This window comes from Ursus americanus, chromosome 25 (genome assembly GCF_024610735.1).
Source record: "Ursus americanus isolate L20-20 chromosome 25, mUrsAme1.1.p, whole genome shotgun sequence".
Classification (NCBI taxonomy): Eukaryota; Metazoa; Chordata; class Mammalia; order Carnivora; family Ursidae; genus Ursus; species Ursus americanus.
The window spans coordinates 4,925,324-4,941,361 of record NC_142151.1 but is presented as its reverse complement, the minus strand read 5'-3'; the positions used below and the strand labels follow the sequence as shown (position 1 = coordinate 4,941,361).

Here is a 16,038-nt window from a genome sequence, read left to right as displayed (position 1 = left end):
GGGCGCAGGTTTGGTGGGTTCGAGGGACACAGAGAAGGCCCAGGGGCTAAGAGCGAACGAGGAAGAGAGGGAACGAAGAGGCAGTTGTCAGTTTGTTTGGGCCTTGTAGTTCCACCGAGAGGTCTGGTGTCTTGCCCTGTGTCTCGGGGCTGCGGGAGGTTGTAAGCAGAGGAGTGACCTGATCGGGTTTGGGCATTAGGAAGGGCATTAGGTCATTTTTACATCAGCGGCTCTCTCCCAAGGTGGCAGTGCCCCTAGAGGTCATTCCTCTTGGGCTCCTAGCTTGGAAGGGGTGTCTCTTGCTCCTCTAAAGGTGACTCCAGGTCCCATGTGTCCGACGTTGTCATTGACACTGTGGTCACCATGTGTGTAGAGTGTAACTGCAGGGTCTGAAACCTTCTGTTGACTCGTGATGGAGAAAACCTTCACAGCCTGTCTGCAGTGCACCTTCTAACTTCACCCAAAGAGCTCAGTGTCGCAGCTGCCCTGACTTTTCTTTTTTTCCCTTCGGCTTTATTGAGATGTAATTGGGATGTGACATTGTGTGAGTTTAAGATGCACACCATGATGGTTTGGTACGCGTGTGCATTGCAAAATCATCACTCTGATGAGGTTACTTGAACCTATTTCTTTAAAGATGTGCTCTCCGGGCATCTCTAAGTACACAGTATGGTCTTGTTAATGATAGTTCTGATGATCTCTACCCTTTGACTGCCTTCACCTCACTTCTCAGCCCCTAGCAGTCTACTCTGTGTTTCTAGGAGTCTGGTTTTTTAGATTCCGCAGATGAGATGACACAGAATTTGTCCTTCTCTGACTTACATCACTTACTGTAATGCTGTCAGGGGTCATCTGTATTGTCACAAATGGCGGAATTGCCTTCCTTTTTGTGGCTATTTCAGTGTGTGTGTGTGTGTGTGTGTGTGTGTGTGTGTGCATGAGAGAGAGAGAGAGAGAGAGAGAGAGGCAGAGACATGTTCTTTATCCATTCATCTGTCAGTGGATACTTTGGTTGTTTTCATTAGTTGCTGCCACGAACAGAAAGGTACAGGGGTCTCCTTGGGATACGGGTTTCGTTTCCTTCAGATATATGCCCAGAAGTGGGCTTGCTGGATTATATGCTACTTAATATTTTTAATTTCTGAGGAACGTCCATGCTGTTTTCCAGAGTGGCCGCACCAATTTACGTTCCTGCCCACAGGGCACAGATTTCCTTTTCTCCACGTTCTTGCCAACACTTTAAAAAAAAAAAAAAAGATTTATATATTTATTTATTTATTTGTGCGCCTGTGTGCACCCAAGGAGGGTGGGGGGAAGGAGGGAGAAGCAGGCTCCCCGCTGAGCAGGGAGCCCAACATAGGGCTCCATCCCAGGACCCCGGGATCATGACCTGAGCGGAAGGCAGCCCCTTAACCGACTGAGCCACCCAGGCTCCCTTTGCCAACACTTATCTTTTTGATTGTAGCCATTCTAGCAGGTGTGAGGTGATAGCTCATTGTGGTTTTGATTTGCGTTTTCTTGGGGGATCAGTGATGTTGAGCATCTTTTCATGTACCTGTTGACCATTTGTATGACTTCGAGAAAATGTCTATTCAGTTCCTCTGGCCATTTTTAATTGGATTATTTGCTTTTTTGCTGTTGAGTTGTAGGAGTTCCTTATATATTTTGGTTATAAGCCCCTTAATCAGGTAGGTGGTTCGCACATATTTTCTCCCATTTTTTGGTTCCCGTTCCATTTTGTTGATTGTTTTGCTGTGCAAAAGCTTTTTAGTTTGACATAGTTCCGCTTGTTTATTTTTCCCTTTTTTGCTTATATTTTTTTTTTAAAGATTTTATTTATTTATTCGACAGAGATAGAGACAGCCAGTGAGAGAGGGAACACAAGCAGGGGGAGTGGGAGAGGAAGAAGCAGGCTCATAGTGGAGGAGCCGATGTGGGGCTCGATCCCATAACGCCGGGATCACGCCCTGAGCCGAAGGCAGACACTTAACCGCTGTGCCACCCAGATGCCCCTTTTGCTTATACTTTTGATGTCATATTGAAAAAATCACTGTGAAGACCAATGTCATAAAGCTTTTTCTCTATGTTTTCTTCTAGGAGTTTTATGATTTTAGGTCTTACAGTTAAGTCAAGTCTTTAATACACTTTGAGTTAGTTTTTGTGAGCGGTGTAGGATAGGGATTGGGTTTCATTTTTTGCATGTGACTGTTGAGTTTCCCCAGCACCATATTGAAGAGACTGTCTTTTCCTCATTGAGTATTCTTGGCTCCTTTGTCAAATATTACTTTACTTTATATGCATGGGTTTATTTCTGGGCTCTGTTCTGTTCCATTGGTCTCATATGTCTGTTTTTATGCCAGTACCATCCTGCTTTGATTACTCTACTGTTTTTATGCCGGGACTGTACTCTTTTGATTATCATACTGTTTAAAATCAGGAAGTGTGATGCCTCCAGCTTTGTTGTTCTTTCTCAAGATTGCTTTGGCTATTTGGGGTCTTTTGTGGTTCCATATGATTTCTAGGATTTTTTTTTCTATATCTGTTAAAAGTGTTTTTGGATTCTTGATACAGGATTGCACTGAATCTATAAATGGGTTTCAGTAGTGTGGACATTTTAGCAACATGAATTTTTCTGACCTGCAAACATGGGACAGTCTGTCATTCGTGTCTTCAGGTTCTTTCATCAAAGTCTTGTAGTTCTGAGTGTGTAAATCTTTACCTCCTAAGAATTTTATTGTTTTTGATGCCATTGTAAATTAGACTGTTTTATTTCTTGGAGAGTTCATTGTTAGCATGCAGAAATGAAATTGATTTTTGTGTGTTGATTTTGTATCCTGCGACTTCGCTAAATTTGTTAATTAGTCCCAATGGGTTTTTGGTGCTATCTTCAGCTTTTCCTATGTATAATTGTGTCATTTGCGAGCACGTAGTTTCACTTCTTCCTTTCCAGTTTGGATGATTTTTCTTCCTTTTTCTTGTCTGATTGGTCTGGCCAGGACTTCCTCTGTGTTGCAGAGAAGAGGTGAAAGTGGGCACCTTTGTCTTAGTCTTGTCTTAGTGGAAGAGCTTTCGTTGTTGAGTATGACGTTAGCTGTGGGCTTGTCATAGATGGCCTTGGTTGTGTTGAGGTACATTCTTTCTATACCTAAGAATGTCAAGAATTTATCATGAATGGATGTTGGATTTTGTCATTTGTTTTTTCTGTGTCTGTTGAGATGATCATGTGACTTTTCTCTATCATTCTGTTGATTGATGTATCACATTTACTAATTTGCATACGTTGAGCCATCCTTGTATCAGGCAGGAATCTCACTTGATCATGGGGCATGATCCTTTTAATGTGCTGTTGAATTCAGTTGGCTAGTATTTTGTAGAGAATGTTTGCATCTGTATTCATTGGGGATATATACTCGCTTGTAGTTTCCTGTCTTTGTAGGGTCATTATCTGGCTGTGGTTTTGGGGTAATGCTGGCCCCGTAAAATGAGTTTGGGAGTCAGGTTCCTCTTCAGTTTTTTGAAAGAGTTGGAGAAGGTTTGGCATCATTTCTTTAAATATTTGGTAGAATTTGCCAGTGAAATCATCTGGCCCTGGATTTTTCTTTGTTGGTGCCAGAGGCTTGCCCTTAAGCATAGATTCCAGGACCTGGATTAGAACCAAAGCTTCTGACCCTGCCCGGGGCTGAGATGGCCAGACCTCTACGCATCCCACCTCGGGGAGGTAGGAGCAGCGAGTACTCTGTAAACCCTTTGCCACCTGCTTCCAAGATTACTTGCCCACTCTTGTACATCTCCTCGAGAGCCCCCCTGGGGACAGGAGAAAGAACTTGAGTGGGGTTTGTGACTATTAGAGAAACAAAGTGCTACTTAGGGCCTGCGCCTGAGCCATTAATCCTGCAGATTAACTTCTACAGCTTCCAGTGCCCTGGCATTTGGACAGACATGAGCCTCTCTGAGAACACAACCAATTCTTTTTTCTTTTCTTTTTTTTTTTCTTAAAACATTTCATTTATTCATTTGACAGAGAGGGAGAGAGAGAGAGAGAGAGAGAAAGTGAGAGAGCACAAGCAGGGGGAGTGGTGGAGAGGGAGAAGCAGACTCCCCGCTGAGCAGGGAACCTGATGCGGGGCTGGATCCCAGGACTCTGGGGATCATGACCTGAGCTGAAGGCAGATGCTTAACCGACTGAGCCACCCAGGCGCCCCAACCAATTCTGAATACAAAATTTTCGCTCTTCATTTCTTCACACTTCCAACTTCTTATCTAGATCTGGTTGAGTTTGCTTACTTTGTGGTACGTGATTGAAATCAAGGCCTGTCAGACAAAGCGGGCGGAACGATTATTTATTTATTGACCGGAAAAGCAACCCTATAAATAACTCCTCTTCTAATTGCCCAAGGGAGTCAGCATTTCTACCTTAAAAAAAATTAATCTGCCAGGTGAACAAAAAGAAGCCCAGTGATGGCCCTGTAGGGGGAGTGTATCTGTAAAAGATTTTGTGTTTTTCGGGGAGCTTAGACTAATAATGTTGACTAACCATTCAGCCTTGTAACGCAGGCTTGACCTCCCTCCCAGTCCCTCAGTGCACGTGGGCTCTTCATTCATTGCTGGGAAGGGTGAGGTGCCAAGGAGAGAAGAGGTTTGTCTGGTTCTGGGTGATAGCATCTTTTAGTCAGTCAGTTGTGACTTCCCTCAGGAAATGTGCATGGAGTTCCTGCTATGTTTCAAGGCGTGGGTCGGACTCCCCGGCCCTCATAGAAGCAAGACACCCCCAAGTCCTGCCTGTGGACATGAGTCTGGAGGGGTGGACAGACCAAGAATGGGTGATTTTGAATGAGATGGGTGTTGCAAAGAACAGGTGCAGGGGGCTACAGCACTGTGTCGAGGGGCAGCCGAGCCTCTAGGGGAGGTTGAGGCAGGCTGCCCAGAGGCGGCAGTGTTTATGTGGGCATCTCAAGGTTGACAGAGTTGGCTAGGTAAAAGAGGAGGTGAGGGGAGAGCACCTTCCAGGCAAAGAGAACAGCATGTCCAAGGCTCTGAGGTGGTAAAGAGCAAAGTTCTGTGGGGAGCTGAGAGAACTCCAGTTTCCTGGAGGGTGGACGGTGAGGACAGAGTAGGCTTTGATGATGGACAGAGTCAGACACCGAGCCTAGGTTTTGGTAATATTGTGCCCCTTTCTCCTTTCCCTCATGAGTGGCAGTGGGAGGGTGGGGTTGGTGTTAGCCGGCGTGTCTCTCTGAGCGAGTGAGCAAGCTAGCAAGCACTTGCTTTGGTGGGACTTTGTTGCTGGGATGTGTCTGTCCCTCTGGCTCAGAGCTCCAGCCTCTGCTCTGCTGGCATCTGGTGACAGCAACTACATCTTACTGGTTTAGGTCCAGGGCTGGTTGCTGGCCCACAGTAGAGGCTCAGTAAGTGTGTTTTTAGTTGACCCGAGTTCTCTGAGTTTCTGTGTTATTTTTTTCCCTCAGAGTAGACGAGGATGAGGATGACCCAGAGGAAGAACATGTAACTAAGGTAAGACATCGTGTCCTGGGTATTCTGGGATTGGTCCTGAGTCCAGGGCTCTGTGTCCCATCCCCCACCCCCCACCCCCCAGCCACTGCTTCTCGCTTTCTCAAACAGAGCCTCTGGCCTCCTGACTCTGGGGTTCCAGACCCAGACCTCAGTGTTGAGGGGCTCACTTGGCAGGCCCATGGACCGGTGGTGTTTGTCTGTGGGATTGGTGGGAGGTGGGGGCAGGCCGGAGCACAAGTACCCTGCCCTTTGGTTCCCTCTTCTAACTTGTTTGTGTTTTCATTGGCATGGCATGCTATGAGGTACGTAGGGTTCTGACACCTGTCATGTTTAAAAACATTTGGTTTCATTTGTGTAAGACTTTTTTCTCTGTTGAAAGTAGATATTTTCCTCCTATTTCTCTTCTCCTCTTCTTGCTTTTCTCAGTCTCAGAAGAGCATAGAGTACAGCTCAGCTCCCCCTGCCCTACTGCGAGCCTGGCCCCCAAACCCTTTGGGAGGTGTGCGTGGACAGCCCACCCCCGACATGCTCCCCAGAATCTAATCTGGGAACCACAGCTCAGGGAGGCAGCCTGTCCTAAGATGACCAAGCCCTGTGAAGTGGCTGGCTTCACGGCTGAGCAGGACTGACGGGAGGAGCTCCATGTTGTGGGTATTCTTGTAAATTCTGGAGCTGAGGGGGAGGCGGGGACTGCCTCGGCCCTGCGTTAGCTGAGACCTGCTGTGGGACAGAGTCCTGTTGCTTGAGGTTTGTGTGTTTGTGGCCATTCTCCCCAGTCCCTCAGCCTGCTAGGCCACGCATTCCTTGATGTGCAGAGAATGTTTGGAGATGGTGTAGATTCTTCTTTGAAATCCCCTGCTTCTCCTCGGAGCAGATTTACTACTGCAGTCGGACACACTCCCAGCTGGCTCAGTTTGTGCGCGAGGTACAGAGGAGCCCCTTTGGCAAGGACACCCGGCTTGTCTCCCTCGGCTCTCGGCAGGTACGCAGAGGCATTGCGCCTTGGTGCAGGTGCCATCCTGCTCCCTCTCCTGGGCCTTCGTCTTCCTCTTCCAGGCGTGGAAGGATGGTGGGTCCAGGGCAGGCTCTGCAATGGGAGGACCGGCCTCTCCTGGTTGTTGGCTGGGCTGGGGAGGCCCCAGAGGGTTGCTGTATATCATGTAGCCATTGCTGTAGCTCTTTCTCCTCTGTCTTCTAGAATCTCTGTATAAACGAAGATGTGAAAACCCTGGGTTCTGCGCAGCTTATCAATGACCGCTGCATGGAGATGCAGAGAAGCAAACATGGTAGCCCCCAGCCCCTGGAGCTGTGTGGAGAGCCTCTGGGGTGCTTGTGTAGCCTGGGGCCATACTGAGAAGGGGGGGCAGGCTGCAAGTGGACCAGGGACGTGGGAGATAGACAGTGACAGCTGGCACCTTCTAAAGATCGTCTCCTTGGGAAAAGGCGTTTTGCTTTTTGGGTCAGTGTCTAGTCCAGAGCCCTGGCTCTGAGGTGATTTTATTGGCTTTTCCTAGAGAACACAGAGTTAAATGCCAGAATGGTAGGACCATCCTAAGCAGTACTGGGAAGGGTTTGTTAGACCCTGCCCCATGGAATTGGGTCTTGGCGTTATAGACCCACTGCTGGCCCCGTGGACAGGTGTCATTCCTTGTGCCTTTGCCCCCTCAGAGAAGAGCAAAGCTGAGGAAGAGAAGCCCAAGAGGAGAAGGCCAGAGCACCGGGCCGCCTGCCCCTTCTATAGCTACGAGCAGCTGCATCTCCTCCGAGACCAGGTCCTGGTGGGGGTGAAGGACATTGAGCAGTTGGTGGCGCTGGGGAAGGAGGCTCGGGCCTGTCCCTATTACGGGAGCCGGTTTGCCATTCCAGCAGCCCAGGTAAAGACCCTGGAGGGTTGGGCAGTAACTCTTGGCTCTAACTGTGGCCTCAGCCATGAGGGATTTCCTCATTCCTCTTAATTCAGGAGGATGTCCCTGGCCATGTTTGGACTCACCACACCGCACTCTGGTGACCTGTCACCCCCTCTGTCCTAGTGCATGGGGCGGGGGCAGCCCTGGGTCCCCTGTGGCTCTGGGTTGCAGGAATAGTTGGCCTTACTGGGGACAGCAGATAAGAACTGGGAAGGGGTGTGCAGTCCTAGAGAAACCAGAGTCTTGGGGTGCAGGGCAGTGGGAAGCTGAGAGGATGCAGTCAGGGTGCTTTGGAACAGAAATGTGTTTCCAAATGGCCTTTCAGACAAACCGTCCTGACGTAGGCACCTACCTGCCAGTGTGGGAGAAGACTGTCTTCTCTAAACTTGCCATGTTGGGGCTCACCTTTACATACAGAGAAAAACTGCCAATTTGACGATCAAAAATATTGTTATTTGGTATGATTTTACTGTCTTCGTGCTACTGCTTAATTCAAGTGACTTTTGGAAATAGGGTTTCATTTGTGGAGAATTCCATACAAGCAGGAAAGATTAGGTAGGCTTTCAGAGATTCAGGGAACAATGTTAGTAATGATTTTACAGGGCAGTTAAATGCTTGTTAGTATACTACCCAGAACTATGTTGCATGGGTGTTCAAAGGGACGTTCTAGAACCTTCCCAGCCCCCACCATTGTTGCATGCCTTTCCTGGGGTCTGTCTGCACGTTGTAAGATCAGTGCCATAGATACCTGTGTGCAGAATAATAAGATGTCCTGAGATTTTCATGATCTTGACTTTTTGAGACACTTGTTGCCTCCTTTTTGCTTCGTAGTATCCCACTGAAAAAGCAAAGGCAGGTATTACCCATACGTACACATGAGAACACAGGCCCAGAAAGGCTAAGTAATTTATCTGTTTTCTCACAGTACGTGAGTAATGGAGGCAGGATTAAAGCTGGGCCTTTAAGTTTCCAGTTTTCTGGAGTTTCACCTAACCAGTACTCTTTTAACTGGAAAATCGTCCTCACAAGTAGCACCTAAAAATTTATGGAATGCTTTTATTTTTGTTGCCCTGACTTCCAGCCCTTAGGCCTCATTTGGGATAGAGTTTATCAAGTCCATTTTGCAGATGAAGAAACTGAAACAAAGAGGTTAAGTGACTTTCGGGGATTCACACAGCTGGGAGGTAGTTAGCTCCAAGACCAGAAGGCAGGGCTACCTGCTAGTACGCCCGGGGTGTGCATTGTGTTTTGAGGAACCTCAGGGGTTCCACACTCCTCTCTGCTCCCCTCTCCCACCCCCACTCTTGGTTCGGTCAGAATCAGACTGGTTCCAGTTTTGTCTGTTTCGTGTATGATCCACAGAAAACTGGAGGCAAGCGTCTGGTGCTGAAAGCACAGTACCATGCTATAGCTGTCCCCACGCACATCCTGCGTGGCAACTAAAACCGTTCGCACTGGGCACTTAGAGTAGGTGGGGCACACCTGCCGGAGGGGTCCCCCCAAGTGCTCAGGCGGCCGCCCCTCCCCCCAGCTCGTGGTGCTGCCCTACCAGATGCTGCTGCATGCGGCCACCCGCCGGGCCGCGGGCATCCGGCTGCAGGGCCAGGTGGTGCTCATCGACGAGGCGCACAACCTGGTCGACACCATCACGGGCATTCACAGTGCGGAGGTCAGCGGTGCCCAGGTGGGTTGGCCTCTCCCTTCTTGGGCCAGGGCCTGCGTGGGGTAGAGGGATGCAGAGGGATGCGGAGGGAAGTGGATCATTTCTCTAAGCCCTGGAATTGGTCTGGCAGTGGCTTGGGGGAGGGTGCCCTGAGTTGAGGCAGTGGCATCGTCAGGGCCTGACTGGCTTTCCAGCAGACCGTAGAACTACGGGGACCCAGCTCGGGCGAGGTGGCTCAGAGTCCGTCCAGCCCAGGGTGCTAATACCTAGTTCTCTGTAAGCCAGGATGATAGGGTGAGGGAAGCAGGGTCCTCATGTAGCTGGACATTGTTAGCCTTGCTTGGAGGGGTGCGCAGGGTTTCTGAGAACCACTATCGATAGATTACCTCTGCTGTGCTGTGCAGGTGTGCAGTCTTGTAAGTTTTCACACTGCCTGCCTGTGGGCTGGTGTCCCTAGTTAACATTGAGAACTCGGAGATTCTGGGGGGATTTAAGCAGCGTGCGGAAGGTCACAGAGCTCATGAGTGTGGGTGGAGCTGGGACTTGACCACTGGTTTCTGACCTTGAAGCCCACGTGGCATCCCATCACTTTTTTTTTTTCTTTAAAGATTTTATTATTTTAGGGGGGAAGAGAGAGGGTGCATGCACATGAGTAGGGGGGTAGGGAGGAGGGACAGAGGGAGAGAGAGAAGTAAGCTCCCCACTGAGCAAGGAGCCTGATGCGGGACTTGATTCCAGGACCCTGAGATCATGACTTGAGCTGAAGTCAGACACTTAACTGACTGAGCCACCCACCCAAGCACCCCTACCACTTCTACCGACCAATGCCTGGGCTGACCTTAGACCAGGGTGTAATGGTTACCTTGAACCACCTCTCTGCTTAGTGGAAAACACGTCTGCCCAACCCAGTAAAACCTAGCAGGGAGTTCATTACCTGAGAGATTCAGCCTCTTGCTTTGTTCCCTGACCCAGTGTGGATTCTGCGGCAGAACCTCCCTTCCTTTGCCTCTCAGCTCCCAGCAGCCTCAAGGCCTTTTGTCTGTACCCAGGCCTACTCTGTTTACCTGCTTCCCATGTGGCCTGGCTGGCATTTTCTAGGCATAATCTAAGATGTCATTGGCACAGCTCTTGGCTGCTTGTTCAGAGCCTGGGCTGCCCTCACACCTATTCTCTGTTCTCTTCAGCTCTGCCAGGCCCATTCCCAGTTGCTCCAGTATATGGAACGATATGGGTAAGACACTGCCTCCTGAGGGGGAAGGGAAAAATCCTGCCCAGGCTCTGAGAGAGAGCAGTGGGGTCTCTATCTCTGGAGGGGGCCCAGCGCCAGAGAGGCCAGCGACCTGTTCCCCTCCTGGTCGTGGTGGTGTGTACCCCACATGGGCCGAGGGTGCTCGGGACGTGACAAATGGCTGTGAAGGCCTTGAGCCGCGGTGAGCCTTCTTTTCTGGGGGCTTAGTTATTGTTCGTGGCCTGCTTCGAAAGATACTAGAGAGCAGGGCCTCAGCTTGAGGCGCTTGGAAGGGGAGCTGCTTGTGCAGTACTACCACGTGTTCGTTGGTGTCTCCTTAGGAAGCGTCTGAAGGCCAAGAACTTGATGTACATCAAGCAGCTCCTGTATCTGTTGGAGAAGTTTGTGACTGTGTTGGGTGGTAAGGAGCGTCGTGCCCACCCTGACCCTGGCCCACTAAGCTTCCTGTGGTCCATTCCCTGGGTGCCAGTCAGGACACCTGGGTTTTCTGCGTCCTCAAGAATTGTCTTGGCCATTGATGTAGAAGATTCTTATTTTTTATAGCTTAGTTGAATTGTCTGACCTTAGATCCTTGTTTAGATTCCTAGTTTATTTCCCCCTGTCCTGAGCCAGACCCTACTCTCCAGGTAATAGTAACAACATAGTTTAGTAGGACTACGTGAAGTCACTTTGGAGCGTGCCTTTGAGGAAAGAAAGAAGCGCAGGCAGGTTCACCCTCGTTGACAGATGAGTAAACTAGAGCTCAGAGCAGGGATGTGACCTGCCTCTGCTTCATGAACCTGGTAGGAGGGACTCTTGTGGCTCTGGGTCCCATGCAGCACAGCTCTGTGTCACCGACCCTTTCCTTTGCTGCATGGCTTTACTCCTGAAGGCTTACATGCAAGCTGAAGCTCCAGGAAGCCAAGGAGCATTTTGCAGGAGGGATTTTGTCGAATGCTGGTGTTCTTCCCTTCCATCTCTACTTTGCCTCTGGGCATCTCCTTGCGTCTGCATAAAGTGGGGTGGTCACTCGTCCCGGCCTCCTTGGAGGAGGTGTGAGAAGAATGAAATCCACAAGGCTTTGGGCTCCGTGTGCAAACGTGGATCAGATTTTGAGGCTCCCTAGAGCCTGCTGTCCTCTCAGTGGGGTTTTTTGGTGCTTATAAATGGCAAAAAACCTTTCAAATATGAATGCTGTCTTTTTTGAGGAGTACAGTGTTCAGTGTGAGAAGCTGGGGGTCAGAGAATCACCATCTTGACCTGCTCGAATTCTGTGTTTTAGGGAACATTAAGCAAAATCCCAACACACAGAGCCTTTCGCAGACAGGTAAGAGGACTGCCTTCCGAGGCCCAGAGCTGCTCTGAGCCGGTTCTGAGGTCACCTCTGGGACCGTGGGCTTCAGAGTAAGGATTCCAAGACCCTTTGTTTACTCTAGGGACGGAGCTGAAGACCATCAATGACTTCCTCTTTGAGAGCCAGATTGACAACATCAACCTGTTCAAGGTAGAGATTTTCACTTTTTTGTGTCCGCACATCCCATTTCCTTATCTTTATTACCACCTGTGAGCAGAACACTGTGTGAAGACAGAGGAATAAAAAGGAAATTTCTTCTGTCCTCAAGCAGTCTAGAAGTCTGAGGACCTACAGCATAGATGTTTGTAATTACTTGACCCTTAAAGCATTGCATCAGCAAGAAAAAAAATAAATCTTCAATCTAGGGATTGGTAAGAAAAGGTGCCTTTCATTTTCCCAAATAAGCACAAATAGAAATTCCCAGATCCTTTGCCTTGTTCCATCTTCCTTCCGGCACAGTCTCTGCCCTGGGCTTCTGGTCCGGGCAGGGGGTTAACATCAGGAGCGTGGTCCTGCTGTTGGGCTGAGGGGGCTGCGAACTAGCTCCCCTCCCCCCAGTCCGGCCTTGGGCTTGAGTGCAGCCTGCGGTGGTAGCTCGCTCCGGGCCCGCTGCGCAGGCTCCCGCCGCCGTCACCGGACTCGCGACTCAGGGATTCTAAGTGACTAATAATACAGGGCACTTACTGCGTTCAAGGCAGCGCACCAGGTTCTGTGACTCCGGGGGGCGATGTACTATCACCATTCAAAAGCAGAGGGACCGAGGCTGGGAGACATTACCCCAGGAGGGACAGGCACAGGCCACGTGCAAGTGAGCAAATGGTGCCTGGCGTGTGAGCCCTGGACTCCTGACCCTGTCGCTCTCCCTCCTGCCTTCCCATCTGTCTTCACACACCTCCAGCTTACTCGTGTTGGTCCTGGCACTGCCATGACCCCATCAGACAGGCTGGCAATCTGAGGCCTTTTTGATTCCTTTTTTCTTCCGTTGGGTCCCGCATGCAAACAGTTGGGCTGGGCCGCAGAGCTGGAAATAGCTCTTGAACTTCCGTGGCCTTTCCGTTCCCGTGGCTGCTACGTCAGGGCAGGCTCTTCTCCTGCTGCCTTCTCCCTGCTGTCCCTCCCTCTCCCTTCTGATGTCTCTCCTGCACTGCAGTCTAGTGGAGCTCCACTGAAAGATCGTGCTCTTTTTAGAAATCTTCAAAGGCTTCAGCTCCCTGTCATCCTTCCCAGGCTACACATAGCGGACGCGCCAGGCATCCCCGAACAAGCCCCAGGCTTTACCTCCTTCGTACCTTTGCTCATATAGGTTTTTTTTTTTTTTTTTTTTAAAGATTTTATTTATTCAACAGAGATAGAGACAGCCAGCGAGAGAGGGAACACAAGCAGGGGGAGTGGGAGAGGAAGAAGCAGGCTCATAGCGGAGGAGCCTGATGTGGGGCTCGATCCCATAACGCCGGGATCACGCCCTGAACCGAAGGCAGACGCTTAACCGCTGTGCCACCCAGGCGCCCCTCATATAGGTTTTTTTAAACTCTTAATCTTTCAAGGTTCAGCTTAGGTGCCGTCCTATTGAAGGAGAACAGAGGGGACTGACTGTTACCAAGTACCTTTAGAGAGGGTCGGAGCCGTGCACACGCATTTGTCGGGGGAGAGCACCGCGCTGTGTGCGGGGGCGGCAGGAGAGGCGTGACCCCAGAGGAGGGTGGCACGCTTGGCCGCAAGGAGGCCGTGGGCGCTCTAGGAGGTGGCAGGGAGTCGCGTTCCCTGGGCTTTGGGAAGGCGGCGGTTTCTTCCTTCCAGCTGACTGTTGCATGCGCCTGAGGTGGGTCTGCTTTCGCAGGTGCGGCGCTACTGTGAGAGGAGCATGATCAGCAGAAAGGTGCGGTCCCCCTCCCGGGTCTGGCAGGGTCCGCGGCGCCCCAGGGCCACCCTCTGCCCTTTGGACACTCCAGTCACCTCTTCCCCCTTCTCCTTTCTGTAACGCTGCTTGCCGGGTGGGGCGGGGGTACCAGAGGCCTCATGGTGGGGGGTGAGTTGCGGTCTCTCTGGGGAGCGACAGAACCTCCCTCCGGCTCCCACTGCTGCACCGTCATTCCCCCGTGTGCTCTTACCCCGTCGCAGCTCTTCGGCTTCACGGAAAGGTACGGCACCGTCCTCGCAGCCTCCAGGGAGCAGCCCAGACTGGCTGGGTTTCAGCACTTCCTGCAGAGCCTGCAGCCCGCAGTGACCAAGAGTGAGTCAGGAGGTGGGAGACTGGGCTGCGGGCGGGGGACAGGGGTCCATCCCTCACGCCTGGACTCTACTCCCTCGGAGAATGGCTTTAACCTCGCTGCAGGGGGCCCTCCCGCCTCCTCTGTGGTCCGAGACCCTCTTCCTTCTGCTCTGCGCAGCTCCCGTGACCCCTGTGGAGGAGGGCGAGGCTGGGGTGCCACGGCTGGCTTCCCCACTGATGCACATCGAATCCTTCCTAGCAGCCCTCACCACTGCCAACCAGGATGGCAGGGTCATTCTGAGCCGCCAAGGTAATCCCAAGGAGGGGCTGGCACAGAGCTGTGAAGCCAGAGTATGAAAAGACTCGACCCTGGCACCTCCCTGGGCTAGGGTCAGGAAACAGGGTGGTGGTGACTGGTCTCCTGTGGCCTGGGTGGGGTGGTGGAAGTGTGGTGAGGAGGGGTGTCTTAGGCCAGGCTGTGAGAGAAGCCGTGTAGTCTAGTGGTTACAGTTAGGTGGGTTTTGGTTTGAGTCTCGATTCCATCACCTCCAAGCAGTGTTTCTGTCTTTCTGAAGATCAGTGTGCAAAGGGACATGATCGCGCTATCTACCTCGGGGTTGTCCTGGAGATTAAATGGGATCTAATGAAAAAGAGTGGTATCTTGTGGGTCCTATGTAGACACAGCCTCAGACTCATGGAAGTCTCTGTTGGGCCTACAGCCTGCGCCCTGCTCCACGGAGCCGTCTCTGTCTTTTTTTCAGGAAGTCTTAGTCAGAGTAGCCTCAAATTCTTGCTCCTGAATCCAGCTGTGCACTTCGCCCAGGTGGTGAAGGAATGCCGGGCCGTGGTCATTGCGGGGGGCACCATGCAGCCGGTAAGGGAACCAGAGCCAGCCTCTTGTGCCCCAGCGTTGGGATGGGACAGGACAGGGGGCAAGGTGCACCGTCAGGCCTCTTCCTGTCCAGTGGGCCCCCAAACTAGAAAGGGGTTTGAGCAGGCCGAGCAGCGTCCACCAGGTGGCATTGCTGTACTGGCTCATGCCTGGGCCTTTAGTCCGGGGTGGGGGCGGGTGGGGGGGACAGTGAAGGGGATGGGGGGGGCACTGCTGCTGATTTGTGCTTCTGGAGCCACAGGACCACACTTCTCCCAAAGACAGCTGTTCTGGAATTGCAGGCCCCATTAGGTGCCTTAGTGCCATTCCTTTCTTAGACCCACCGTAGATGCCACCTTCATAGGCGCGCGCGTGCACACACAGACACACACACAGACACACACACAGACACACACACACACACACACATACACACACACACAGGAAGTAGTATGCTTTCATTGTAGAAAGCAGAGACCAGCAAAAGCAGGAAAAAAATAGATCGTAATTCCACCAGCAAAAGATTTATTTTAGTGTGCATCGTTACAGTAGTCTTTGTGTGCACGAGTTTTACAAACATCCATGCATATTTTAAAAACAAAAATCTCTATCTGTACATGCTGTTGCTACGATTTGGTTTTTTCATTCAGCAACAGAATGTCATAAACATTTTTCCTTGTCGGTAGTGCGCATTTATTCCAGCACGTTCTGGCTCTGCTCTGCTTCGTGACTCTAATATGTTGTAGAAGCATTCTTCTTTGGTTAGGTATTCAGGTGATTTGCAGTATTTCTGTTTTCAGCAACAGGGGCACGTAGAACCATTTCTGTCCTCAAGGTATGCCTGGCACAGGACTGAGCCGGTGGAAGCCTCCTCAGCCACCAGAACCACCCCTGTTGCTTTCGTTCTCCATTTTTCTTTCTTTCGTATAGACTTGTAGATTTTCGTTCACATATTAAAATCGTTTCTGGTCATTGCTACTTTTGATGCTCAGGTGTCTCAGACTCAGCCCCTTAGAGCCCCACGTGCTGCCCTGGGGCCTTGATGAGGCCCCCTTAGCCTTGGGATGCTGTCTTGCTTTTTGGTATCATGGAATGCAGAATGTCCCAGGCCACGTTCGGCTTTCTTTGCCCCAGATCTGGAACCCTTCATTTCTCCAAGATAACCTGGCTTCTTTATTTGGGGATTGGTGTGTGGAAACCAACGTCTGGGGGCTGGGGTGTTTGTTGTGCTCCTGGATTATAATTGCTGTTAGGCCTTCTGCAGACAGACCGGGAAGATGGTTTTAAAAAATCCT

General features: G+C 50.8%; 1 protein-coding gene across 5 annotated transcripts in view; it reads left to right on the top strand.

Annotated features, from left to right (window-relative positions):
- The window catches only part of DDX11 (DEAD/H-box helicase 11), a 34,313-nt gene that overhangs the window by 12,642 nt on the left and 5,633 nt on the right, over positions 1-16,038 (top strand). For all 5 annotated transcript variants that reach the window (XM_045781072.2, XM_045781071.2, XM_045781074.2 and 2 more), the window contains 13 exons: positions 5,466-5,511; positions 6,386-6,493; positions 6,710-6,797; positions 7,180-7,385; positions 8,950-9,102; positions 10,266-10,312; positions 10,651-10,730; positions 11,592-11,636; positions 11,746-11,813; positions 13,501-13,539; positions 13,782-13,893; positions 14,051-14,182; positions 14,634-14,746. In XM_045781072.2, coding sequence (XP_045637028.2) covers positions 5,466-5,511; positions 6,386-6,493; positions 6,710-6,797; positions 7,180-7,385; positions 8,950-9,102; positions 10,266-10,312; positions 10,651-10,730; positions 11,592-11,636; positions 11,746-11,813; positions 13,501-13,539; positions 13,782-13,893; positions 14,051-14,182; positions 14,634-14,746 — 1,237 coding nt within the window. The remainder of the gene's footprint in view (positions 1-5,465; positions 5,512-6,385; positions 6,494-6,709; positions 6,798-7,179; positions 7,386-8,949; positions 9,103-10,265; positions 10,313-10,650; positions 10,731-11,591; positions 11,637-11,745; positions 11,814-13,500; positions 13,540-13,781; positions 13,894-14,050; positions 14,183-14,633; positions 14,747-16,038) is intronic.